Source organism: Mus caroli, chromosome 9 (genome assembly GCF_900094665.2).
Source record: "Mus caroli chromosome 9, CAROLI_EIJ_v1.1, whole genome shotgun sequence".
NCBI classification, from domain to species: domain Eukaryota; kingdom Metazoa; phylum Chordata; class Mammalia; order Rodentia; family Muridae; genus Mus; species Mus caroli.
The window spans coordinates 95,088,483-95,114,988 of record NC_034578.1 but is presented as its reverse complement, the minus strand read 5'-3'; the positions used below and the strand labels follow the sequence as shown (position 1 = coordinate 95,114,988).

Below are 26,506 nucleotides of genomic sequence, written 5' to 3'. Positions count from 1 at the left end.
TTTTCATTGCAGGCAGAAGACCTAGTTTTGAGACCAGTTTCTCTAGCTTTAAGAGGGAGAGAATACTGAAACTAGGGAATGGTGTAGAGTGAGATAATGAATGTGAAAGTGAACTTCAGACTCCGTAGATAGTAACTCCACCTACTAGCGGTTAGGAAAGAGAACCTGTAAACTGAAATTTAAGAGTGCGGACAGCTCGTCAAGCCAGGGTGAGGCTCCGCCCCCCATCCGCGGAAGGTGGGGCAGGCAGGCTTCTGCGCATGCGGAGGCCGCTGCCCGCGCCCACCTCTGACCCCAGCCGAGAGTAGCTGCTGTTTCTGAGAGGACGATTCGTAAGCCGGGGTCCGGCGCGGTTTCCCAATCCCTCGCCCTTCTGCCCGGCCCCTTCGGTGCTCGAGCGACGCCTGGGGCGCGGTCTGTTCTGGGCAGCTTGCCTGGGCTTTCTACAGAGGCTCCGGCTGCAGGTCACATAGGTGGCTGTCGAAAGTGCCGGCCGCGCGCCGGCGCCGGCAGCAGCCGGGTGGGAAGGCTCAAGATGGCGTGCCTGTTGGAGACCCCAATCCGCATGAGCGTCCTCTCGGTGAGTGACCCGCCCGGCGCGGGGCAACCCCGGTCCTGCCCACAGCATTACCCCGGCGCCCTGAGCCTCCCGAGCACCACCTCCTGCGGTGGCCTCAGCTGGGATGCACGCGACCCGGGCCGAGTCGGAGGCGTCTCCTACTCGAGAGCTCCCACCGGTGCGGGTTCCCAGGACGGCGGCCGGCGGGGAGGTCGGGCTCCAGGCAGCCGGCCCATGGGCGCGGCTTGGGTTTGGCAGAGCCTTCTCCGGTCTTCCTCCCCGCGCTGTTGCTTTTCCGGATCGAGCTCGCTGCCTGCGAGGGTTCAGGACAGGCCTGGAACCTAGAGTCCACTTCGCTCTCCCGGGCTGTGGCTAGAAGAGGTGCGAACTCTTAAGCTGCCACAGCACAGAGCTGCCAGACCAGGGCTATGCATCTTCTGTCAAGTCCCTAGCACCGAGGCACCTGCCAGCGCCGCTTGCTTCTTGGCAATGGACGTTTTCACATCAGCTGCAACTCGCGCTATTGTGTGTGGTTATTTAAACCGCTTTGCTGAGCTCTGCTGTTGAGATCCGGGCTCCGAGACTAGAGAAACTATGTTTCTAATGTCCGGTGTTTGATTTTTCTTTGGGGAGAGCAAAACATTTTAGGAGGAACCAAAAAGTCGGAATGAAAAAGAATAGGTTTCCCCAGTATTTGAAAGAAGGGAACATATTGATATACCTAGAAGAAATGTCAGGGTTTTTTTTTTTTTCTTCATCTTAAATTAAAAAGAAACAACAAAAACAAAGCAAAGAAGGTGACTTTCACCTTCCGCTATAATGTCCTTAAAACAAACAAACAAACAAACAAAAACAAAAAACAGGACCAGGAATGAAATGAACAAGAATGAGTGTTGCTGGGAGATAACTCTGGGAAGTTTGACCACAGATTTTAGCAGTTGGACTCCAAATAGAGCCTACCAATGATTCAGTTGTTGGAAGTAAAGAAATAGGCGGGCAAAGAATCATCTTTTAGACCTGTGGAGACTTACCAAAATGGCAGTTGGATTATAGATGGCTTGTCAGATTCCCTATAGTCTTACAACTCCAACCGGTTTCTTTCCTCTTCCCTGACCTCTCACACAAACACACTTTTGTGTTCAAAGGCACTAGGTACATCACTCCAGTCAGGGTTGGTTAGAGCCATGCTGGCTACCCAAAAAGACAGAAGTCACTATACAGTGCAAAATGCAATTTTGGAAGACGGTCAACAAATCTAGCCCCAGATCCATTTTACTAAACTGTTTACTTAAACTGCAACTAGAGAAGTACTTTCTGTCCAATTACTGATCACATTAGCTCATTATTTCACTTTATATTGTCCATGAATGTTTTGTGGGAGAATAAACGGATGACTTCTCTCTTTGCATTCAAAGGAGAAAAGGATGTATCATAACTGCTCAATTTCTTTCTGATTGTGTCATTTAGGTTGCAGTTATCCTATAGTTCACGCGCGCGCGCACGCACACACACACACACACACACACACACATTCTTTCTGATTGTGTCATTTAGGTTGCAGTTATCCTATAGTTCACGCGCGCGTGCGCACACACACACACACACACACAGGTGATCAATCCCAGACCTTTGAGCACGCTTGAAAAATGCTGCTCTGGCCTCACGTGTGGTTTCTTTGCCTTCTGTATATTATCAGCCTGTATGGTGGATATAGTTGAAAACTTCATTTGTCTCACACTCCCAATAAATGATTATGTTCTGTTTATTTCACTCAAAAACTTGTTGAAGAATATTTTCCGTTTTGAGTTAGAATTTTCTTTAGCATCTGGGAGCAGAAACTAACTCTAAAGTCTTGTTTTCTAATTCTTCCACCTGAGGGCCTTAGGAATAGGCAGAGCTTTAGACACATGATTTAAAATGTCTGAACTTGGTGATTTTCCCGGTTTAAAGGAAGGGTTCTAACTTTTAACCAGCTAGCCAAAGCACTACTTTTATATCAGTTATTAGTTAGAAGTTATTGGAAGTTGAGGAGATGGCTCAGTAGGTAAATCGCTTGCTTCACAGCAGGAGGACTTGAGTTAGGATCCCATTACCTACATAAAAAGCTGTGTGTGGCAGTGCATGTCTGTAATGTGGTCATTGGGAGGTAGATCATGGAGGGTTTCCGGCCAGTTTGTCTAGTCAGAACAGGGAACTTCAGGTTCAGTGAGAGACCTTGTTTCAGAAAGTAAGATAGAAACAGGAAGGTGCCAGACCTTGACCTCTGACACATAGTTGGTTGAATCCCTCTAATAAGCTACTTACTGTGTCCTAGTGAAGCATAAAGCCTTGTATTGTGTACTTTAGCAATGCAAGGGCATCAGAAATGCTCTGAAGGAGTTCATAGTTCTGATCACACTAGAGTGTGATAGCTGTAAGTTGACTAATGGGAAGTCAAACTGTTTTAAATGATTTCCATCTATAGTCCATTATACTTTCTTCCTGAGAGACCTCCTCAACTGCTTGCTTAACCTTAACTACACGCATCTACATTATCATCTTGACTTCCCGCCTACATCTAGTCTCAGATCTTTGCGTGGATGTCATCCATGGCATCTAACAAAGCATGTTCTTTTTCCTAAGAGGACTTACTCATGACTTTCCAGTTCAGTTCTGTCTTTCACTTATCATTCTGTTAAACTTCCCTGAATCATCTTTGGCTCTTCTTTCACTCATACTTCTGTATAATAAGTTGTTAAGCTGCTGCTGCTGCTGCTGCTGTTTCTTCTTCTTCTTCTTCTTCTTCTTCTTCTTCTTCTTCTTCTTCTTCTTCTTCTTCTTCTTCTTCTTCTTCTGTGATAAATACAAGGCACTTAGTAAATGCTTAATTGAACTCTTGGAGGAGGTGGACAGACTCAGCTCTGTTTGTACCATGGCCATTCCTGTTTCATTTCATCCCTTCAACATAATTCTTGAGACTTTTAATTGTTTTGTATTAATTGTATTTTTTTGAAGTATAGGTTTCCTGAAAGTTGCAGAGAGGGCATGTGTATAACAAACTCGGGTTCCCTGCATTGGTTACATTTTACATAGTTACAGAACCAGGAAATTGGTATAGTGTGGATATTTTTGTCTGCTGTTAAGATACAAAAGTATCCATCACCATGAGGATTTCCTTCATGCTATTTCTTTAAAGACATATTCCCAGCCCCATCCTTAATTTCTGGTGGCAACTACTTATCTCTTTTCCCTTTCAGTACTTTTGTAAGTTGTCTGCGTTGTTCCATGAATGGAAACATACACTATGTGACCCACTGGGAGTAGCTTTTGTCACTCATCATGCTTTGGAGAGTCTTCAAAATTATTGCATGTATCTATAGTTTTGTTTCTTCTTTTTGCAACATAGAATTCCATGAATGGATGTCCCAGCATTTGTTTATAATCAGTCATCTGTTGAACATTTTTGTTTCTGCCTTTTAGCTGTGGACCTACTGTGAACAGTCACTGACAGGTTCTTTTTATGGATATGCTTGAAAGAAAAGCCTAAAATGTAATTACTAAAACTATTGTTTTACATATGTAAATGTATATTTAGTTTGTAAAGAAACCGTTGAACTCTTCTGATTACCATTTTATATTCATTAGTACTGTAGATTTCATTTCTCTCAGTCCTTGTCAACATTACTGCTAGTCTTCATCTTAGATTCTCTAATAGCTGTGTACGGATACTGTATCATCCTTTTAATTTGTATTGATTTTCTTAATGAAGAGCAATGTTGAAGTCTTTTCATGGAATAAGGGGAAATGTTTGTGTCTTTTTATACTCACCCTCTAATTGAACTGCTTGCTCTTTGATTATTGAATTTATATGAATTTATATATTTATCAGGTAGTTATTTACAAGTATTTTATGAACCTTGGGGCTGGTACCTCTCTCCAAAAAGAACTTTGATCTCTACCTCATGCCTTACACAAGAAGGAACTCAAGGGGGATCAGAGCTTTTATTGTTCATTTCTTGACAGTTGTGTTCTATTGGTCTTCCTGTTGCTGCTTATTGATTTGTTCTCTTGTGCGGGCAGTTAGCCGTAATTAGAAAACTCGGCGAAGTTAAACCCGGCTGGCCTCTAAGCACAAATTTGCCTTCCTTTGGTTTTAGTTTAAATATAAGAGTGAAGTTTGTTCATCGTGTTTTAGAAGTTTGACGTTTGTTTATAAACCACCAGTAAGGGCATGGTTTGTGAGGCGTGGTCCTAAAGTAACAATATCATGTTTGGACTTGAATCTGAGGAATTTTAACTTTTTTGTCCAGAGTATGTCAGTGAGCTCTCCCACAAAATGAACTTTGGCCGCTGTTAGGGCTCCAAAGCTAGGCTAACTGTACAGTCAAGCTAGAAAAATACTTGAGGGTCTCTGCATAGGCAAAAGTGGAAAAACAGATGAGCGGTGGTTCGTGAGACTGCCATTGTTACGGGCAGGTAGATCCAGAGAGAAACCAGAAAACCTTTACCACTGTTAGACGAGACAGCAGACGTGAGTAAGCACCATGGAGAGCTCCTCCACCGCCGGCAGGGCCGGTTCTGCCTCTGAGAATGGGAAGCAGTGAGGCGGCTGGCCTGTGCACATTGTACTTACACAACTCTGTGTTGTGAAAGACCACACTCAGGATCCTGAAGTCACTGCACTATTTGAATAATTTATTGTATGGTGCAAAGCAACGGCTACTGTGTCTAAGTAGCTCCCTTTTTTTAATGCCAAGATTGAGAAGTAGGCATTTGCTGTATTTTAGAGGATTTTCTTGGCTATCTTATCATTGGAGACTTGTGAATAATGTCAGCCAACCTAGAAAGTATCTCTAGCTCTGTGATACTCACAGCCCTTTTGTTCCGTTTCTGTTTGCTTTGGGCTGCACATTATGCTGTTTTGCACCATAGGTCTCATTAACTTGTTCACTCCATCTAGGGGCATCTCATAATGCCTCCACTGAAGAATAAATGTATTACTTTTTAAAATAGGGCACAGGAGCATTCATGGTCAAATAGACCTATATGGCTCTTTGTGACTTGTACTAGACTTGTATGTACATCCTAGGGATTGATTTTAGAAGAATGAATGTTATTTGCTCTTGGTTCTTGTGAGCACTAAAGCTGTTGTGAACAGTGAGTACCAGGGCCATGAAAATACATTACTAGGTTAAACACTTACTACAAATGATGAACTGTAAGGTGCTCCACATATCCCCTTTAACTGCACTCGCTTTTCTATTACGAAAAAGTTTTGTTGTATATGAATATAAAGTGAGGGAATATTTTACCTGGAAAAAAGCAGACAGTCTTTAATTCTATCCTTGTCATCTTTTATTGGGGAAAAACTGAGAGCCGGGTATATTAACTTTCCCACTGTGGTATGCTGAATGTTCAGTTCAGTTCTACAAATTCCTACATTTTAAAATACAAAATTGGAGGGAAGAAGTACCTGCTCCTAAACTGACTGTGGTAGTTGAATCCCTGGGACTGACTCCTGCAAGTTGTCTCTGACCTCACACATTTACTGTTCCTGTGTGTACCATGCTATATGTATGTGCCCCCATGTTTACTGTTCCTGTGTGTACCCTGGTATATGTATGTGCCCCCATGTTTACTGTTCCTGTGTGTACCCTGGTATATGTATGTATGTGCCCCATGTTTAAATTTAAAGCAGATCACATTTTAGAGGTTTCAGTTGTCAGAGTATGGCACCTTACAGATGGTGCCCAACTCAACAGTCAGATGTCATTTAGAAACTGTCTCTTACTTGAAGTTGTACAGAAGTGGGCTTTTGATTAATCTGGAAAGGAAGGATGTTGTGAAACTTTAGAAATACAAAGAATAATCCTAGGAGGAAAAAACTAAGGTGAAAAAATAACTGCAGATGTATTATATGAAGTATCTATAAAAGAAATATGAATCTGGTTGGGTCCTACCAGAGCCGGAAAAGCATAAAACAAGACACGAAGCCTTACATTTAAGTAGTGTGGGGCAATTTTTTTTCCTTTTTTTTCTCATTTTGGAAGCAAGTTGGAATTTTGAAATAGTGAGAACAAGGTTGCTGTCTATATGTGAAAGGTCTATCTTTGTTAATAATGTCTTAATTTTCTTTTCTTTTTGTATTGTTTCAAAAGAGGCTAATTTTTTTTCCTCTCAAAATTAGGGAAGACTTACTTAGCATTTAGTTTTGTCTGGTAGTGGGATTAACTCTTGAGCAGAGAAACACTTATTTTTCCATAAATCTCCAAGTGTCAGTGAGGGAATGTTAAGAGTTTGTGTCTTTTATGTTTTTAGAAGAATACATCTCACACCTGGAGGGAAGCATGCGATTTGAAATTAAGCATAGCTTAGTAAAGCGAGACTCTCAGTATTGGTTGGTTTCCAGTATTCTTGAGTATAGGACTCCTAGGGACAAACATGAGCACAGTAAGTGTCCATAGCTTTAAAATGAACAATAGGGAATATTTGACTGGTTTCAATAGAATTTATTTATTTGATATTTCAGAATATTGACATAGTAACAAAAGGAAGTTAGTTGATTTGTTTGTTTGTTTGTTTGTTTGTTTTTCGAGACAGGGTTTCTCTGTATAGCCCTGGCTGTCCTGAAACTCACTTTGTAGACCAGGCTGGCCTCGAACTCAGAAATCTGCCTGTCTCTGCCTCCTGAGTGCTGGGATTAAAGGTGTGCGCCACCAGGCCCAGCAGAAGTTAGTTGATTTTGTTGTTGTTTTTCTCAGATATTTTTGGGGACACTGGAAACCCAGATTTCCATTTTCTACTGTTTTTGGTGATCAGTCCTTTTCTGAGGTTTCCTGTTAGATTGAGTGGATCATCACAAGCCACTAACAGTTTCCAGCCTAACTAAACTCACTCACTCGTAGTGGTAGATATTTACAAATTAATACTTTTGTCTGTTCCAAAGTGAAAATGTTAACTGTACTCGTACTTATGTATAACGTTTTAAAAGTTGGCATAATACCCTTGCTCTATTAATGGAAGCATAAAACTAATTCAAATCATATAAATGTGTAAATATGCAGGTATATTTACATAAACAAATTAATGATATGTTTCCAGATGTGCATATTGGCTACTCTTGTTGTGACAGACACACTATAGAGTGATAAAGACTCTAAGGTTGCTTAAATGGAATCATAAGTGATTTTTATATAGCCTCTTCAGTGTCTGAACTTTTGGTAAAAGGTCCAAACAAGACAAAGTATAACCATTATTTTATAAAGGAGCTGCATTCTTGGAAAACTGATTGTGCATTAAGATAACACAAAATATATTTTAGGTTTGTATGTAGGATGGAATTTGATTCTAAGGTCACATAATTAAGACTTTCTTGTTTTTGCTTAATCTTGGTACATGGATAGTATGCAGTTGTGGGATGTGGGGGTGGGCCTGTCATCTCATGGCATACACTATTTTTAGTCTTTGTCTATTAAATGCCAGATGTGTGATTTTCACAGGCTTATAAAATACAGCCTAAGGAGTAGTCCTGTCTCTATTCTAGAGCTACTCTTTTAAATCTTGTGAGTCATTTGTTTGTTTGTTTGTTTGCTTGCTTGCTTGCTTGCTTGGGATTGTTTGTTTGTTTTGTGCAGGAGTAGTTATTCCTTTTGGTTTTGGTTTTGATTTGCAAACAGTCGTAGTGTGCAGCTCTGGTTGGCCTGGAGTTCACTGTGTATCCAGTGTGGCCTTAAGATCACAGAAATCTGAGCCAGGCAGTGGTGGCACACGCTTTTAATCCCAGCACTTGGGAGGCAGAGGCAGGTGGATTTCTGAGTTCGAGGCCAGCCTGATCTATAGAGTAAGTTCCAGGACAGCCAGGGCCACACAGAGAAACCCTGTCTCAAAAAACCAAAAAAAAAAAAAAATTACAGAAATCTTCCTCTTGCTGCTTCCCAAGTTCTGGCATTACAGATGTGCCATCACACCCAGCATCTGTTCGTTTTGTATTGATAGTCTCACTTGCCACATTACACTTGTATTTTTCTTGCTTGTGCTAAGACTACATTGAAGGTGGGAGAGCCTGTTTTATCTCACTCTCCCCAGCAGCTAGCATACCTGGGAAATTCATGGGAGGGATGAATTTTAACCTGCAGTAGGTTTAAAATCAAATCTCTTCAGAGTTCAGATACCTGGTTTTTAATTAGTATTTTTGTATCTTTCTACAAACTTGACTTCCTCTGACGTCATAAATATTGTAAACAATTCAAAGTTTCTGTTGGTTTTCTAATTGTTATTAAAATTTGCTTAGCTGTCATTGGTTTAGACTTTCATTTCTAGAACTATGAATTAGTCCAGCTACTGTGGAAATGAGTATGAAGGTCCTCAAAGAATTAAAAATAGAACTACTATATGATCCACCTACACCACTCCTGAGCCAAGGAGTCAAAGCTGGCTTCCCTGCATAGCCATGTTGTGTCACTTCACTGTTTACAGCTGCCAAATTACAGAGCCAGGCTACGGACACATTGACAGCTGCATGGGTAAAGACAGTGTAGAATATATGTGCATATGTATGCAGTGAGTTTTTGTTGTTGTTGTTCAGCCATAAAGAACAAAACCTGTTATTTGCAGGAAGATGGGTGTAACTGCAGATCATTCTGCCAAGTGAGATAAGTCAGACTTACAAAGAAAGAAAAAAAAAAAAAAACCAAACCTGAAATTAGAAGGGAACCGTTACAAGCAGGAAAAGGAGAAGTAGGTATAAGAGAAGATAATAGAGATGGTGGCTAGATCTAGGTATGTGCACAGGAAAGTGTCATGAGACTCATTTCGGCATAGTTATACCTCGGTAATGGCAAAGAAGTGATGAAATAGAACACTGTTAATAGCTTACTAACTTTTCATTCTCTAGGAAACTAATAGTTTAGTTTATTTAGCTCTACACTCAAGTTTGACATTTGTCTATTTCTTTTTTTTTCTTTTTCTTTTTTATTTATATGAGCACACTGTAGCTGTCTTCAGACACACCAGAAGAGGGCATCAGATCCATTTACAGATAGTTATGAGCCACCATGTGGTTGCTGGGAAATGAACTCAGGACCTCTGGAAGAGCAGTCAGTGCTCTTAACCACTGAACCATCTCTCCAGCCCAACTTCTCTATTTCTTAGTTGCCTCTATTCATGGCAAGTCTGGACTTTAGCAAACTATCATTCCAGACCTTTCCTGAAGAATTTTAGCAATTGATTTTTAAGAGCAAATGGCTTAAATTCATCCTACTCGTGGGTGATTTAAGAGGTGCAGTTAGAGTTTGTTCTGGTTTGCCTGTTTAGAACCTCTGACTAGTTTTCTGAGATGCCTAGGAAATATTCTCCTCTCTTCTTTGTTGCTTCTAAAGAAATGTAAAAATTAGGTGATATACAACCCAGGTTGTCTTCAGTACTCTTGGTTTTTGTGTGTTCTTAGCTAATTATTAATAATCCATTTTTTAACCTAAAGTCATTCTGATTTAAATGATACATTCAGTGGCCCAATGTCTACTTTTGTATGTGTGTTAAAAATGTGCCAAAAAAGCTGGAGAGATGGGTCAGTGGTTAAGACTGTTCTTCCAGAGGTCCCGGGTTCATTTTCAGCAACCACATGGTGTCTCACAACCATCTGTAATGGGATTCAATGACCTCTTCTGGTGTCCCTGAAGACAGCTACAGTGTACTCACATATAATAAATAAGTAAGTCTTTTAAAAGTATTTATTAAAAAATTGCCAAAATTTACCTACTTAAAAACAATGTTGGGGGACTGGAGAGACGGCTCAGTGGTTAAGATCACTGACTGCTCTTCCAGAGGTCCTGAGTTCAAATCCCAGCAACCACATGGTGGCTCACAACCATCTGTAATTTGATCAGATGCCTTCTTCTGGTGTGTCTGAAGACAGCTACAGTGTACTCACAAACATAAAATAAATAATTCTTAAAACAGCAACACCGACAACAACAAAAACTATGTTGGTATTTCACTGTTTCTGAATGTCAGGAAACAGGCAAACCAATTGCACCTCTTAAATCACCCATGAGCAGATGAAGTTAGCTGATACTCGTACTTCTGGCCCAAGTCTAGAAGTTGCAGTCAGTGTCAGTAGGTGCCTTAGTCTCATCTGAACGCTGATTTTAGGAAGAATGGTTTTCAACTCATTCCTGAGATTGTTGGCAGAACTTAGTTGTGGGTCTTGTGGGCCTTTCCATAGGGTAGTTCACAATCACAATTAGCTTCAGACAGAAAGAAAGGAGACTGTGACAAGAGAACCTTCTTGAATGGCCTCCCATTTTGCCTGCTACATTTCATTTACCAGACGGAGGTTTCTGTCCAGTGCTCACTTGAGGGAAGAGACTGCACCAGGGCATGGCTATCAGCAGTGGGGCTCAGAGGAGGCCATCCAGGAAACACGGTGCATATAGTAACCCCCATGAAAGAAAAGGTGCACCACCCAATACTCTCTACAACAGAGCACAACCTGTAGCTTGTCTTTTTGTTTTCCTGAAATACAGAACTTGCTTTGAGCTTTGCCCTCTTCTCTCTGTACCTGTTTGATACACAGGATGTAGTCAGTAATATATTTCTTTTTCAGAAAAATACTTATTTGTTTTATGTATATGAATACACTACTGCTGTCTTCAGACACACCAGAAGAGGGCATCAGATCCCATTACAGATGGTTGTGAGCCACCATGTGGAGGCAGGACCTTTCAAAGAACAGTCAGTGCTTTTAACCACTGAGCCATCTCTCCAGCCCCCAATAATAAACTTCTTAACATTACTCTAATTTACAAATTTGATATTTGCAATTTTTCTGCTGAAAGAGTTCATTTTTACATAATTTTAGAGAAGTGCTATTCAACAAAAACATAATATACTTTAATAAATAAATTTGTGATAGCTTTATTGACGCCTTGAATATGTAGTATGAATTCACAGCCAGGTTTTGAGGGCATGTCTGTTTTAAGCCCCTTGTCAAAAGGCACAGACTTTGTAGCTCTGACCCTAGCTCACTTTGCTGTCTTTCATTATCATGAACTGTACCCTGAGTTTAGCTGGCTGTTTTGCATTCCTTTTTTGGTTGGGAAAAAGGAAGAATAACTGTATCTTTTTGAGCTACTACTGAAAGCTACAAAAAATAACTCGGATGTCATTGATATTTTGAAGTCTCATCATGAAAGGACAGGATATCACCAATCCTCCTGCTTGTGTCCACGGGCAGGAGTAAAGACGTTGTGAGATCAGGCTGTCACCCTGTCTAGACTGTTGACAAACACAAGGAAAAGCCCTGTGGTCTCCATGTTTAGTCCTCCTCACCCAGCACATATTCACTGTTTCTCTGCAGTGGCTTTTATATCTCTTCACATGAACTGCAGGTAGCCAGGGACTCTAGGGTCCTTTCTCACACCACTGAGCTGTCTGTCTGTTTCTCTAGCCCACATCCCCTGCCTATTGTTTCTTTCACTACATGTTCTTTATGCTTAAATTCTGAGATGCCTTGGTCTTTGTTCAGAGCAAAGGAAGCTTCTTCACTTGATGACATTTCTCCAGCTTTTTCTTGTGATCTTCTCAGCTAATGTTTTTCCTTCCATTTCCCTCATAACACTTAACAAGTGGGCAGAAGTCTTTCTTACTCCTCCCAGTGTTTTCAGACCCTTAGAATCGCATCGGATTTCTCATCTTTGACCATTCCTTTGCTTAACATCTCAGCTTCTAGCTCATGTTAACTCTAAGGATCACTTTTTTGATGATTTCTGGGAAATTAGTCTCCCTCTCTCTCCCTCCCTCCTTCCCTCCTCCTCTCTCTTTCTCTCTTTATGTAGCCCTGGCTGTCCTGGAACTCTCTATGTAGTAGACCAGGCTGGCCTTGGACTCACAGAGCTCCTCTTGCCACTGCCTTCCAAGTGCTAGTGTGCACTACAGACCTGGCGGAATTTTAGTTTTCTCTTTGAAGGCTATGTTGTCCTATCTTTAGTTCCAGCTTCCATGATTGTTTCCTAGACCTTAATTTACCCATCACTAAAATCCTTTCAGTAAGTATCTCTATTTCAGGTGTCCTGATGCTGTCTTCTCCCAAATCATTCCCACTAATCCACCATTAGTATAGTTACACCCTCAATTCAAGTGAACCCCTCTTGGAGCTTCACTATGTTTTCCTGGTAAAATTCTCTGATGCTGTCCATGTTCCTGAATCCAGCAGTTAGGTGTCAGTCATCTTATGAGACACATCAATAGGATTTGTCATGCTTGACTGCTCCCTCCTTGAAACAGTCTATGAGTTAGCTTCCTGCACTTCTGTCCATAACACTGACTATGGAGTACAGATTTCTGGCCTTGATCTGTTCATGATCACTGCCTTCATGAATAAGATGATAATTTTTCTGGTTTGTGTTTGTAGTTCACAACTTTCCTCTAAATCCTAAACTAAACATATACACCCTCACTTGGGCTGTTCAGTAGGGAATCTCAGTCCTAGCATAATCAAAAGCCAATTTTTTTTTTATCTTTTTACCTAAATCTGTACTTCTTAAATCTAATTCATCTTATTAACAGGCAAGTCAGTCTTCTAGGTGGTTAGAAAAAACTTTCAGTGTTACTCTCCCACATCCTATATCCCGACTGATAGCATTTCGTGTTTCTCCATTTATCCGGAGTCTAGATCAATACTACCTCCACAGTGTTCACTCTGGTCCTGGCTACTGTCATGAAGTAACTGAATTCCTGGTGATTGAGATAGCCTCCAATCTGACCTCCCTATATCTGTCTTGTAGCCCTTCCCTTTTCTCTATTCATTTGCAAAATTTACAGCAGAACAAAACTTTAAAAATATGTCAATCAGGTATCTGTTTTATGATTTCCCAACTCATGCCATAAACATTAAAACCCTAAACAGTAACTAACAACACTCTACCAGTGCTGTGTATAGAACAATAATGAAGGCTGTAACAAACATTTTCTAGCAGCCACATTATTACATGTAAATAGTAAATATAATTTAAATGTTATTAAGACCCAAATATCAAAACATTATTTCAACTCACCTGTGTGAGTAGTTAGAGATTATTGACTTTTTTTTTTAAAGATTTATTTATTTATTTATTATATGTAAGTACACTGTAGCTGTCTTCAGACACTCCAGAAGAGGGAGTCAGATCTCGTTGCAGATGGTTGTGAGCCACCATGTGGTTGCTGGGATTTGAACTCCAGACCTTCTGAAGAGCAGTCGAGTGCTCTTACCCACTGAGCCATCTCACCAGCCCCCGAGATTATTGACTTTTTAATATTAAGTCTTGAAAGTAGTCTGCACTTAATATAGTTCAGAAAAAAATATTAGAAATCTTGGTTTTTATCTCAGCTTCACAAAATTTGCAACTGAAAAGGTAGACTCACATATCCATAGGGAACTCCAAATGTTTTTGAAAGTTTCCTAATAATTGGATGATACATTGTTGATTTTTAATTAGTTTTAAAAGTGGACGAAATTCAATTTTTATCCATATTTCAAATAATAAAAGAGAGACATGTGAGGCTAGTGACCACCATGCCAACAGAGCAACTCCCAACTGTGGTGGGTCTCTTCTCCCACTCTTTTCTCCTTTCTCCTCTTTTCATTGTGCTCCAACAGTAATGGCCTCCTGTTCTTGCTTTGTATTTCAGAGCCTTGTGTTTGTTGCTCTCTTGATGAAGACATGCCCTTCTTTAGGCCTTTGCTCAAGTATTACCATCTTATCCTTACTCAGTACCTAGACTAGTTATCTTCCTTAGCTTTTCATGACCAAACCTTCTCCTTAAAGAAACAAGAACTGTGGGGAGAGGAGGCCTAGTTTCAGAGAAAAGCAGTAAAATGCGAGCATTGCTCCGTGCAGACACAGACATGGTGATGTTAGGAGGGTTGTGTCCTCTGGGCCTGCCTTCTTCACAGAGGATGACTTATGACAGATTGGAAGGCTATTGCTAATTGAGGAGGAAATTTTGAATTGCCCAACAATCTTGAAAAGCAGTTAGTTGGCAGGGGAAGGGGCCACACTTATAACTTTATCATTTAAAAACTTACTAGAAAGTTGTGGTAATCACCATTGGTACTGGGATTAAGACTATGAATGTTAGTGATAACAAAGAATAGAAAGAAATCAACTGTGGGTTTCCCTCAGCCCCTGTAAATAGGATTTTTTGATAAGGGCACCAAGACACTCAGTGGATTAAGAATAGTCCCTTTCCACAAATAGTACTTAGACAACCAGACATTCACAGTTTTAAAAAGGGTGTGAGTGAATTCACAGCCCTCTTTTTCTGTCTGTTTAAAACATATTGAAAGGCAACAGAAGACACACAGTTGGGGAGTAAAGGGCGGTGATTGGTAAAGCCATGTCAGCCCCGAGTTAGACGAGACGCTCAGAGTTTGAGAAGTCCAGAAGAGCTCCCTGTTAGAAAGCCAGGGAACGGATGGGGAATGGGAGGTGACTCAGTTGGTAAAGTGTTCACTTCAAGGATGAGTTTAGGTTCCTTTCAAGTAGAAAGGTGGGCATGGTGGCATACACCATAATTCTAGCACTGGGGACCTGGAGTCTGGAAGATCCCTTGAGTGTTAAGTCTTGTCAAATTGGAGCCCTGAGTTCAGTTAGAGACTCTTATCTAACTTAAGTGGTGTGGCATAACTTTTCTGCTTGTTTATAGATTTACTCAGCTTACCCCTGCTTAGAATTTTTTAACATTTATTTATTTATTTATTTTTATGTGTATGGGTATTTTGTTGCATGTGTTTGTATGCACCATGTACGTGCCTGTTACCTACAAAGGTCCAAAATAGTGCCAGATATCTTGGAACTGGAGTTACAGCTGGCTATGAGCCACCATGTGGGTTCTGGTTACTGAACTCCATCAAGAGCTGTGAGTGCTTTTAACCACTGGACCATCCTAGTCCTGTGTTTGTCTAGCTTTTGCTCCTAATGTAGTATTTCATGATTTATTCTTGTGGTTGCCGGTGGCCTTGCTTGACTAACATTTCCTGATCAGACATCTCGTTGCTGACTTACAGACACTTTGTAAGACAGGGAAGTGGGGTAGGTAGCTTTAGAATCCTAGGCCTGCTCCTCTTATTTTGCGGATAATAGGCTCTAGCAGGTGCTTTAATGCTCGTGGAGGGCATTATATTTTCATTTCTGCTGTTTGGTCTTTCATAAATGGAATATGAAAATGCACATTGGTTTTGATTACTTCTTTACCTGTAAGGTTAAGAGTCTGTGTGCTTCTCCAGAACTAACAGGTGCTGTAGAAGTGTGAGCTGGACCTGTGTTGTGGCAGTTAGCCTTTCCACTAATTCGGGATTTTGAGGAAACTGGAAAGGTTTCTTTGTCCCTGTAACACTTTATTGCTAATGGATGGCAGTACCAAGCACATTCCAGCAGACAAGAGAAAACAAGCAGGGGACAAAAGGACTTTTTCCTGCTTTTAATATGTTGTTTCAAGTAACATTACATACTGAAAATTAAATATAAAAGAGCACCCAACAAAATAAATATTAGAATAAATTGCATAATAAAGAGCATATCCCTCAATACGAATAAGAGGTAAGTGTATCTAGCTACTCCTTTTTGAGAAAGGGGCTTACTCTATAGCCCAGGTTGGCCTCCTTCTGCTTTGACATCTTTGCCTCTAGCTGGGTTTATAGGTGCATGCTGCCTGGCTCCCCTTATTCTGTGTATTCCAAGAGCCATCCAGTCCAGACTAGACAGCTCTAGTGTGGGTAGGAGTTACCGTGACTTTGAATTGCTTTTTTTTTTTTTTTTTGTCTGAGGAATGCTATTACCCCCACCATTTACACTTTTATCTTTGTCAGCTTGTTAACTGTGGCACTCCCTGCATCTGAGGGACTTCCTTGTACTGCCCTTTCTCTGTCTAGGAGCTGTTCTCTATCCTGTAGTATGTACTAGGCAGCTTAGGCCCTGGGTGTCACACATGCACGTACACACACACACACACACACACACACACACACACACACACACACAGCATCTGGCTGCCAGTGGAGAGCACACGTGTCCACCTCTCCTGCTGACAGATCTTGTGGGCCTCAGTACAAAGGGCTCAATTTATTGTGCCCTAATTATGTTTCTAATGAGAGCTGGGTGTCCTCTTTCTCCCCTAACCTATAGTTTATCTTGCATTTTCCTCAGAGCTATTTAAAAGACTAGCAAAAAGTAGTACGTCCTTTAGTTCTGGCTTTTATAATGAACCAAGTTATGTGCCTTGTTGATTTCCCACAATGACCTTTTTTTTTTTTTTTTTTTTTAAAATTGGGTGCTCTTTTTTTTGTTGTTGTTGTTAATTGCTCATTGACATCTTGAGTTGAACACTGTAGTTTCTAGTTATTTTGATAACAGAGAGAAAGTCCCCTACTTACATTAGCATGTCAGTAAGGAAGCAACTAAAACATGGCCTGGAAGGAGGCCATCTCTTCCTTAAGGTAGACGGTTTAGTGATTTGGTATTGTGGGTGATTCTATGAATTTGTGATTTGCATGGCTTCAGATGTCATCATTTTTCCCCTACTTTCTAGGAGGTAACAGCTAGCAGTCGCCACTATGTTGACAGGCTATTTGACCCTGATCCCCAGAAAGTTCTCCAAGGTGTCATGTAAGTAGTATGCATTTAAGACTCTATCAAAAAGTCTTGTTTGTCTTCATGTTTTAATCTGCCAAATATTATAACTATGAAAATGTAGGTATAACTTCTTTCCTTACATTTGGCTTCATTTATGAGATGATTTCTTTACATTCATGACTTATATTTTGTCATAAAGGTTCATTGATAGTTTTTAACTAACAATTGGCTACATGTTTTGTAGAACACTTGTTTTCTATTTTAAAATGTTTTCTTTGGAGAATGCTTTTGCTTTTAATATCTATAAAAATAAAATTAAAAACAGTTAGGGTTTTGTTGTTGTTTTGCTTGTTTTTTGACTAACTCATTAGCTGTCATCAAAATTTCCAAGTGCTGAAAACTGAAATATCAATATTTAGAAAGCAGTCATTTAAAATTTAAGTTATTGATAACAGAGAGCATGTATGTCCTTCTTTTCCCAAAGTTCCTTGGTCTTTAATGAGGGAAAACATTTTAATCAAGTGTAGGTGATTGTGAGATTAAGGTTGGACAAGTAGGGTAGGATCTCAAGGGACTAGAGGCACGCTTCCTTCCCTTTACTGTGTTAGTTCTGAGGAAGAAGACACAGAGGCTGCTTGTGGGACTGGGAAGCACGGGGCCTATAGGCCTTAGTTTTGTGCAAGGATCAAGGTTCAGAGGAGGATGAAGATGAAATGTGTTTGGGATGGCCATCAGGCCAGAAAGATGGGTCTCTTCCTTTTCCTCTTCCCTCTAATGGTTCCAGTCAAATCGTACTTTAAACTTTATTCTCTCTCAGCCACGGTAAGCTAGATGCTTTGTTTATGACCTTTCTTTTGACTATAATTCTTTTCAAAAAATAATTACAGGTGGTTAGGCATGGTGGCACACACCTTTAATTCCAATATCCAAGAGGCACAAGGCAGGTGAATTTCAATGAGTTTGAGGCCAGCCTCCTCTACAAAGCGAGTTCTAGAACAGCCTGGGCTACACAGAGAAATCTTGTCTTGGGGGTTAGGGGAGGAAAAAACCAAAACCAAATAAAAATTACATGTATGTGTGTGTGTGTGCCCAGGTATATATCTGTGCACTATCTGTATGCAAGTGTCTGCAGAATCCAGAAGAGAATGTTGGATTCCCCGAAATCAGAGTTACAGGAAGTTGTGAGCCACCCAGTGTGGGTACTGGGAACAGAACCCCAGGCCTTTCGAGAGCAGCAAGTGCTTTTAACTGCTGCGCCATCACTCCAGCCCCTTGATTCAGAGTCAGGAAAGCTGGCTGGGACTCATAATATTTGACACTATTTTTCCCTTTGTTTCAGAGGAACAAAAAGAGGTGATACCTTCTCCTCATGATAACTTTGCTTTTGTCCTCTTAACTGAGAGAATTTGTGATGATTTAATCAGGTCTTTTAAAGACTAGTTTGAATGTTACCAGAAAAAAGTAGTTGAAAGCCTCCATTGAGTAAATTAGTTTTGGTTATCACTACCCAATTAGCGAAGAGGGTAGGTTGACATGACATTGCTCTGTAGGCAGCAGCACTCCCTCCACGGACCAGGCAGCTCTCTAGATAGATAGTACTGAATATTACTTAGGATTCTTTAGTTTAGTTGAAAATGCTCACTGAGTGTTCAGTGTAGACTAGAAGATGATACTTCCTTCATCATTACTGCGTGGTAGGATTTCCTAGTCAGCCGTCTTAGCCTGGCTCCTTGGGTTATGTCAGATAGAGTAACTAATGCCGATACTACTTGTCCCTTTCAGGGACATCTTCATTTTCTAGAGACCGCTACAGCTTTCTAAAAGCTGATAAGTAAGAGAGTGTCAGAGTAGGAGATGGAAGAACAGGAGGGACACTGAAGTGTAACACAGCAGCTTAGGTGGGATGCATTAGATAGCCTTAGTGCCTCCTGAAAAAGGGTCAGGTCTCAGACATGTTTAGCTGTCAGGAAGGGCAGACAAAGCAAGGGTGTGGGTATGAAGCCCTGGATTGAGCATGGGTGTTGGATTTGACCGACAGTATGTTAAATCCCTGGTCGTGACATTTCCTAGTGGGGTCCTTTCCTAGCCGTGTGTTAGGGCCAATTACTCAGTTTTGTTGAACCTTTATTTCATCATCTTAAAGAGAAAATAACCACCTATCCTGCCAGATTGCTATAAGAATTATAAAGTTCAGTGCCTGTTATGGGTACCACCACTTACGTAGTGGCCAGTTGTCATTAGCCCAGTTTTAAATAACTTTAAAAGGATATGGAAAGGCGTTGACTTCCCCAGTCTTCCCTCTGGCTTGTGGAGGTTCTTCAGTACAATATTGATAGCACAAAAAGGGAACCACAGTGGTACTTAGGAAAAGGTGTACCTAATTCTTTTTTAAAAGATGTATCTATTTATATTATGTATATGAGTACACTGTAGCTGACATCAGACACACTAGAAAAGGGCATCAGATCCCATTATAGATGGTTGTGAGCCACCATGTGTTTGCTGGGAGAGCCAAACAAAGGTAGCCTGCTTGTTTTAGAAGAGGAATAGACAAACTGAAGCAAACAATTGCAAGTCTAAAATGTACAAATGGAGGACTATAAAAGCCTTGATAAGAACTAAAGCTTAGGCTACAAGCCGACCAGAGTTTTATGGTTTTGCATTAAAATTTATTTATTTTTCTCACAAAAGATTATGAACATGGTAAAATATTATCAGGAAAAACAAAATTGAAGAAATTAAAGGTAAGCAATGAGTTTTCATCGTAGCCTATACTAGTGACATAACTAACTATAGAAAGCTGCTTTGTGGATAATGCAGGCATGCGCATGTTCCCAGTTGGTGACTGCAGCCCTGTTGGAAAAGTTCTATTAGCAACCAGTACTACGTGGCAGTCGTTAAAGGACGAGCAGTCATCTAATGTAACTTTTTGTTGGTAGTGTAACATTCAGCATGAACTTGGATGGTCCTATTATATCAAAATACAAAATTCGATTTATCTTTTTCTAAAAGAGTTTCTAAAAAAGTTCATATACGTGACTGAATAGAAGAGAGGTGTGGCATGAGATATGTTCAGGTAGGAGTGGCACTCATGTAGGTCATGAACTGTAGTAGAGTTTGCGTTACAAAAGGGAGTAGGCAAAGCAGACAGACTAGATAGACTGCATTGCCAGGTCTCAGCCTTCTCTATTATGGAGACTTTGTGTGACTTTAAATAACAGTTGTAGAAATGAAACATGGTAGTGGCCCTTATTCTAACACACAGGAGGCAAGGGCAGGAAGAACTTGAGTTGGAGGTTAGCTTTGGCTACATAGCATGTTCAGGGCCAACCTGGGCTATATGATACTCTGCCTCAAAACAACTGCAGCAAATAACAAAGGACGTTTACAGTGCAGTTTTTTAGCAAGATTGGTGTGGTATTGGCTCAACTATCTTAAATTGGATAGTTGAAGTGTTCAAAGATTTTGCAGATCATGAATCAAATTACTTAACCCCTCACAACCCCACACACATGTGCCACGTGTTCAGAAACATCTAAACAAGGAGTCTGGTCTGGTTTTACTTTAGTTTTCTTCAAAAGGAGGTCAGTTGTTCCGCCGTGTAGCCACGCACTTATGTCCTTGTGCTGACAGGAAATAAGTGACCTCAGCAGACATGACTGGCTCTACCATTTCACAGTTGAGTGTAGTAAGAGCTAGCCTAGACTCCTCCCATAATTCTCAGGCAGTTGTTGGTCCCACAGTAGTGTAAATTGTGACAGGAATCAAGTGCTTCCAAAGGGTTTTATTGTGCTAATAGATGAGATTGTTTTGGTAATGGTTATTGTTGTCTGGTTCCAGAAAATATAGACAAGTTCTTCCTTTTCTTTGTTTTTCTTTTTCTTTTTAAACAAACCAGAATTAGTAGTAGTTCATATAAAAATGAAGTATTTATTTCTTGAGAATTTTTAAGTTACAAGGTTAACTTTTAGGAAATTTTAAATCTATCTAAAGTGATTTTTAGAAGTAGTGCCCTGAAATGGGACATAGCCTGGGAGTTATGGCCAAGTATGACAGATTGCTGTATTTATTAGCTCAGCCTGGCATAGTCTTTACTCCTATAGAAACACCTCTCTCTTTGTGTGTATGTGAGATGCTGACTTTGAAGGTCAGCTACTTATTTGCTTATATATAAAACACATCTTTTCATATGTACCTATTTGCTGCTACATTATTCTGTAATGTTCTAACACACTCTTTGATATTCTTTGGAATGATTAGGTTTAAAATATTAACATGTTTCAAAATGTTTTAAACTTGTTACATAATTTATTAAGTTATACACTTTGGTTTTTTGGAGAAAATAAGGTGATTTGCAGTCATGTTAATAGAACAGAGTTAAATCCAGTAAATAGTCTAATTTCTGAGGCAGTATTTAATTTGCAAAATTGTTCATTCATTAAGGGGTAGATATAATCAAGAGATTGTATACATATATGAAATTATCAATAAGTAAAAGATATTCTAAAGATAATACTCATTTGTTATTAAGGAACCATAAGATGTTATAGAAAATATTTACTGTAAAATATTTTTAATTTTATGTAAGTATCTGAAATGACATTTTAAGTGTCTATACCACAGAGTAGTAAGAGTGAGTTAATTCACCGCCATTTCTCAGGCCTGTTCTGTTTGCAGAAATGGTAGGAATACAGTAAGTGTCCTAAGTTGACTTGAGCCAAGTTTGGTATATAAAGTTTGTTTCCTTAGCCCAAGGATACCATTGGTACTAGACGGGACTTGCTTAGCATAGATAGGCCTGGATTTGATCCCAGAACTTGGAGGAAAATGATTCCTAATTCAAGATTATGAATAATACATCATCATTGAATTCATTTTTAAATTTCTTTTATGGTGGGGGGCTGGAGAGATGGCTCAGCAGTTAAGAGGACTAGCTGCTCTTCTAGAAGTCCTGAGTTCAGTACCCAGCAACCACATGGTGGCTCACACCATCTATAATGAGATCTGATGCCCTCTTGTGGCACGCAGGTGTACATGCAAATAGAGCACTCATACGCAAAATAAATAAATAAATAAATCTTTAAAAAATGTTTCATTTATGGTGCTGAAGACTGACTCTGGTCACGCGCTCTCTCTAGCCCCTGGACTCTAGCTAATATAGCAGCTTACAAATGATTGTCATCTGAAATGTAAATATTGTTTAATGGGGATGTGAATAAATGAATGTACCTCATTCTCTCGCTATGTTTAGAAATAGAAAGCTCATCATATTTGGATGTTTAATAAGATGTCTTATTATAGTGCATTCTTTTTTTAAAATGTTGCTTTATTCTTAGCTAACTCACAAACATGTGGGGTTGTTTTTCCTCCTTAATTTACAGCGTATCGTATTTGCTAGTGAAAGTTTATAAGTGGGCTAAGCCTTTCACTCAGATGGTAGTTTTTACTACCCACATATTATCATATTATTCAGCTATTTCTTATCATTTGAACAAAAATGACTATAAAATAGTATTTCCTTCTAAATGAGAGCTGCCTCGGTTAGTTGAGAAATGACACTGGTTCAGAATGAACTGCTGTCGCTGAAGTTTAGTCTGGAATGCTAGCAGCTCTAGTGGTATTTTAATTTTAATGAGTTTTAAGCCCATTATTCTTTGACTATTTAGGAATAAATGTAGGCTTATCCCTGATTGAAATTTTGTTTCTTCAACAGCTCTAGATTTCCAATTTTTTTCTTTCTTTCCTGCCACTATTTTAACAGTACACCAACTGTACTGTTAGCTTTCTCTCTATGCTCTGAAGTTTATGTGTGTGAGGTAGGCACTCTACTTTGCATTTAGTATTTGAGTCCTTTGTCTCAAATATTTTTCAGAGCACAGTAAAAGGAAGTAAAGTATTTAATCTCCATGTAAACTGTGTGTCTCCCCAAACCATTTAATGGTGTACACAGCTGTGACTCCACCTTCATTCATTGCCTGGCAAGGGCACTGAGGTGCATTTGTAGGGTTTTAATGCCAGCTCCTCCCATCTCCCCAAAAGGGAGAGCTCTAAACACATGGTTTAAACCTTTCTACCTGAGTGTTCTTCTATTTCTGTTTTGTTTTTTAATATTTACCTTTGGCAAGTTTATGCATCTAAAGACATATCTTAAGATGATGCCCCCCCCATACATAGATGTTGTTATTTCAGCTTTAATTTAATATGTCTGAAGTAAGAGTAGATCTTTGCCTTGCTGAGTGATTTCTTCTTTAGTCTTCCTATGCTTTATTGACTGGCCCCAAACTTGAAAGAGTTTGAGTACCTGCCAAGTGCCAAGCACTGTACTTCTGTGTAGAGGGGTCAAAGGCCTAATGGAATCAGGTAATTACAGACACAATCAATTCCCTTTCATCTGATCCCAGTACCACGATGATGACTGGTGTCACCCACTTAGCCACCCCTCTTGACTTGAGTCTTGTCAGTGTACCAGCCTATCTACATGTAGTTGCCTTCCTTGGGCACTGCTTTCTTCATGCCTGTCCTCAATCCAGTCCTCTCCTTTAGCCTCTCTCTTCTCTCTGTCACTTTTGTTTATTGCCACTCTAAAGTGACCCTCCTTTTTTCAGTTGACATTCCTTGTGTTTGCCCCTAGAATGCACTGTCTTCATGATGCAGCATAATCTACCAACAGGACCTTCCTTTGCTCTTGCCATTTGCATACCCAGGTTCTGACCATTTTCTGCAGTCAGCGTAGTTCCTCCTATTGCCTCATAAATCTTTTAGGTTTATTTATCATCTATATTTTAAGCCTTTATTATAAATGCTAATTTTATAATTCAACTGACTTTATACTGTTAGCAACGTTTTCATCTCTCCAGGTAGACAGTAACTCTTCAGAAAACTCTGTTGTGTGACCTTTTGTACCCTTTGCAATGCCTAGTAGAGTGCAGAGCTCAAGAACTAACTGTGGACTTGAAGAATATAATAAATCATGCCTGCCCTCTCCCCAGCATCAGTAGACAAGATAGGCAAGAAATTGTGTTCTTTGATCTCCTGGGAAAAGGATGTCTAAAAGTTAGAAATGCTTTTTATTTTGTATACAGACATAGAAAATAAAAAGAAAGATAACAAATTTATTTTTCTTTCTTATAAGGTACAAGGTTGCTATTAAAGGGCTCATGAGTAGAAGAAAAAAATATCATCTGTCATGGAAGGCATGAATTGGTTCTTTTGTTTTGCTTTGGTTTGGTTTTTGTGTTTGAATCAGGGTCTCCCTGAGTAGTCTAGGCTGGCTTAAAACTCATGATCCTCCTTTCAGCCTCTTCCGAGCTGGGATACAGGTAAAGCCCCAAACCTGGTGATATCCTTGGATCCACCATTTATTATGCGGGTTCTCAAAAACAAGCAAGCATACAAACCTGAGCTGCAGCTTTTTCGTATGTGTGTGGGGTTAAAATACTCAGGGCTGCCATGAGGATGAGATAGAGCAGCAGGAGTAGAGTACTGTGTAAACTGTAAAGATAGGTGGGAAGGATGGATGGGTGGGTGGATGGGTGATGGATGGATAGATAGAGCTTGCATAGTTCTGTTATACTGATGTCTTCATTGAGTAAAGAATTATTGTAAGTAATGATCCATATAGTGAAATCTCTGATATTTCCAGGTCAGATTTACATTCTTGTTGGTAAAAAGGAATGGACTTATAGCCTAAAAAGTGGATGAATGTGCTCCAATTAAGTGCTCCTTAGAGGGACACCTACTCAAACCTGGAGCTGTCAGGTCATCCTGTGGGGAGTGACACTGACATCATTCTTAGACTAGAAGACTGAGAAAGGGATGATAAGATGATCACAGGTAGACTGACAGATTCTACTGCCTACTTAATGTGGTGACTTCCATCTCTTTAACAGTTTCATGAAAATGACCTGTTAAGCCTAATTAAAGTAACAACTGAACATATTTAATTTGCCTGTCTAACATGGCTATATTTACTTACTGGAGCCAATGCAAACATTCTTTTTTTCTCAGACATTGATATAAGAGAATTAGAAAATTGGTGGTGGTAGTGGTGGTGTGTGTGTGTGTGTGTGTGTTCTGTATGTAACACACTTTTCTTTCAGGTATTTGGAATGGGTCCACAAAGTATTGTAGGAAAAGACACCTCATTTTTTTTCTTAGTTTAGGGAGGATGAAGGGGCAATGAGGAACAGGATTGAGAGTTCTGTAGTGGAGAACCAAAGTAGTGCCTGGCATGACAGAGATGCAACAGGCAGCCTCGGCTGTGCTACCTTAGCACAGGAGGGAAGGAGACACTAAGTGGGAGATGATGAGAGTGTGCGGCAGACTGCTCGGTTACCGGGACTCAGAGCTGTCTCTCAGAAGAAGCCAGTAGGCTTAATGAGGACATAGGAGCCCAGATGTACAGTTTGTCACCAGCTGCTCTTTACTGAGGCCTTGGTATTTTACTGTTGTATAGTTGTGTATCAGAACTTGGTTTAAAAAAACAAACAAACCTTAATACATCTCATTCAGCCTCATAATGAATAGTTAATTACCTGTTTTAAATCGTCCAGAAGATCTGAGGGAAAGTTTACAGAGAGTTAGGTCAGTCTTTGAAAGACCTAACCTTAGATGGCTAATGGAAAAGCATGACGTTTCAGTGGTTGTCTCAATACATAAAGATAGCATTTAGGGCTGCAGAGATGGCGCAGTGGTTAAAAGCACTGGCTGCTCTTCCAGAGGTCCTGAGTTCAATTCTCAGCAACCACATGGTGGCTCACAGCCATCTGTAATGGGATCTGATGCCCTCTTCTGGTGTGTCCGAAGACAACTACAGTGTACTCAAATAAAATAAATAAGTTTTTTTTTTTTTAATCACATTTAGCAAGGCATGGTGACACCTGCTTTTAGCATACCCCTGAACACTAGGATTCCCCAGTGATTATTGAAGAAGATAATTGTATAAGAGTTGGTGCTTTTTGTGTGTCTTAAGAAGGTGCTGGGAATCAAACCCAGGGCCTTGAGCACATTAGGCAAGCTCTCTGCCATAGAGCCATACTCTCAGCCTTACGTAAATGTGCTTGGTGTTGGAAGTATGTACTCATCTGTTGAGCTGGGTTGGTTATTGTTGTTTTTTACTTTCATCCTCCATTTTCTGCCAGATCATGTTTTGCTAACTCTTATGTTTTTCTAAAATTGTAACTTTTAAGATTGCAAAATACTCTTTTTCTTTTTAAAGATTTATTTATTTACTATATGTGAGTACACTGTAGCTGTCTTCAGACACTCCAGAAGAGGGTGTTAGATCTCATTACAGATGGTTGTGAGCCACCATGTGGTTGCTGGGATTGGAACTCAGGAAGAGGAGTCAGTGCTCTTA

The 26,506-nt window shown here is 40.0% G+C and overlaps 1 protein-coding gene across 4 annotated transcripts in view; it reads left to right on the top strand.

The window, feature by feature from the left end:
- Nucleotides 1-287: 287 nt before the first annotated feature.
- Nucleotides 288-26,506, top strand: part of Armc8 (armadillo repeat containing 8) — an 89,563-nt gene continuing 63,344 nt past the window's right edge. Inside the window, exons 1-2 of one of the 4 annotated variants that reach the window (XM_021171189.2) lie at nt 288-580; nt 17,105-17,181. In XM_021171189.2, coding sequence (XP_021026848.1) covers nt 536-580; nt 17,105-17,181 — 122 coding nt within the window. In that variant the 5' untranslated portion in view covers nt 288-535. The remainder of the gene's footprint in view (nt 581-17,104; nt 17,182-26,506) is intronic. The other 3 variants (XM_029481164.1, XM_021171191.2, XM_021171190.2) reach the window with 3 other exon arrangements.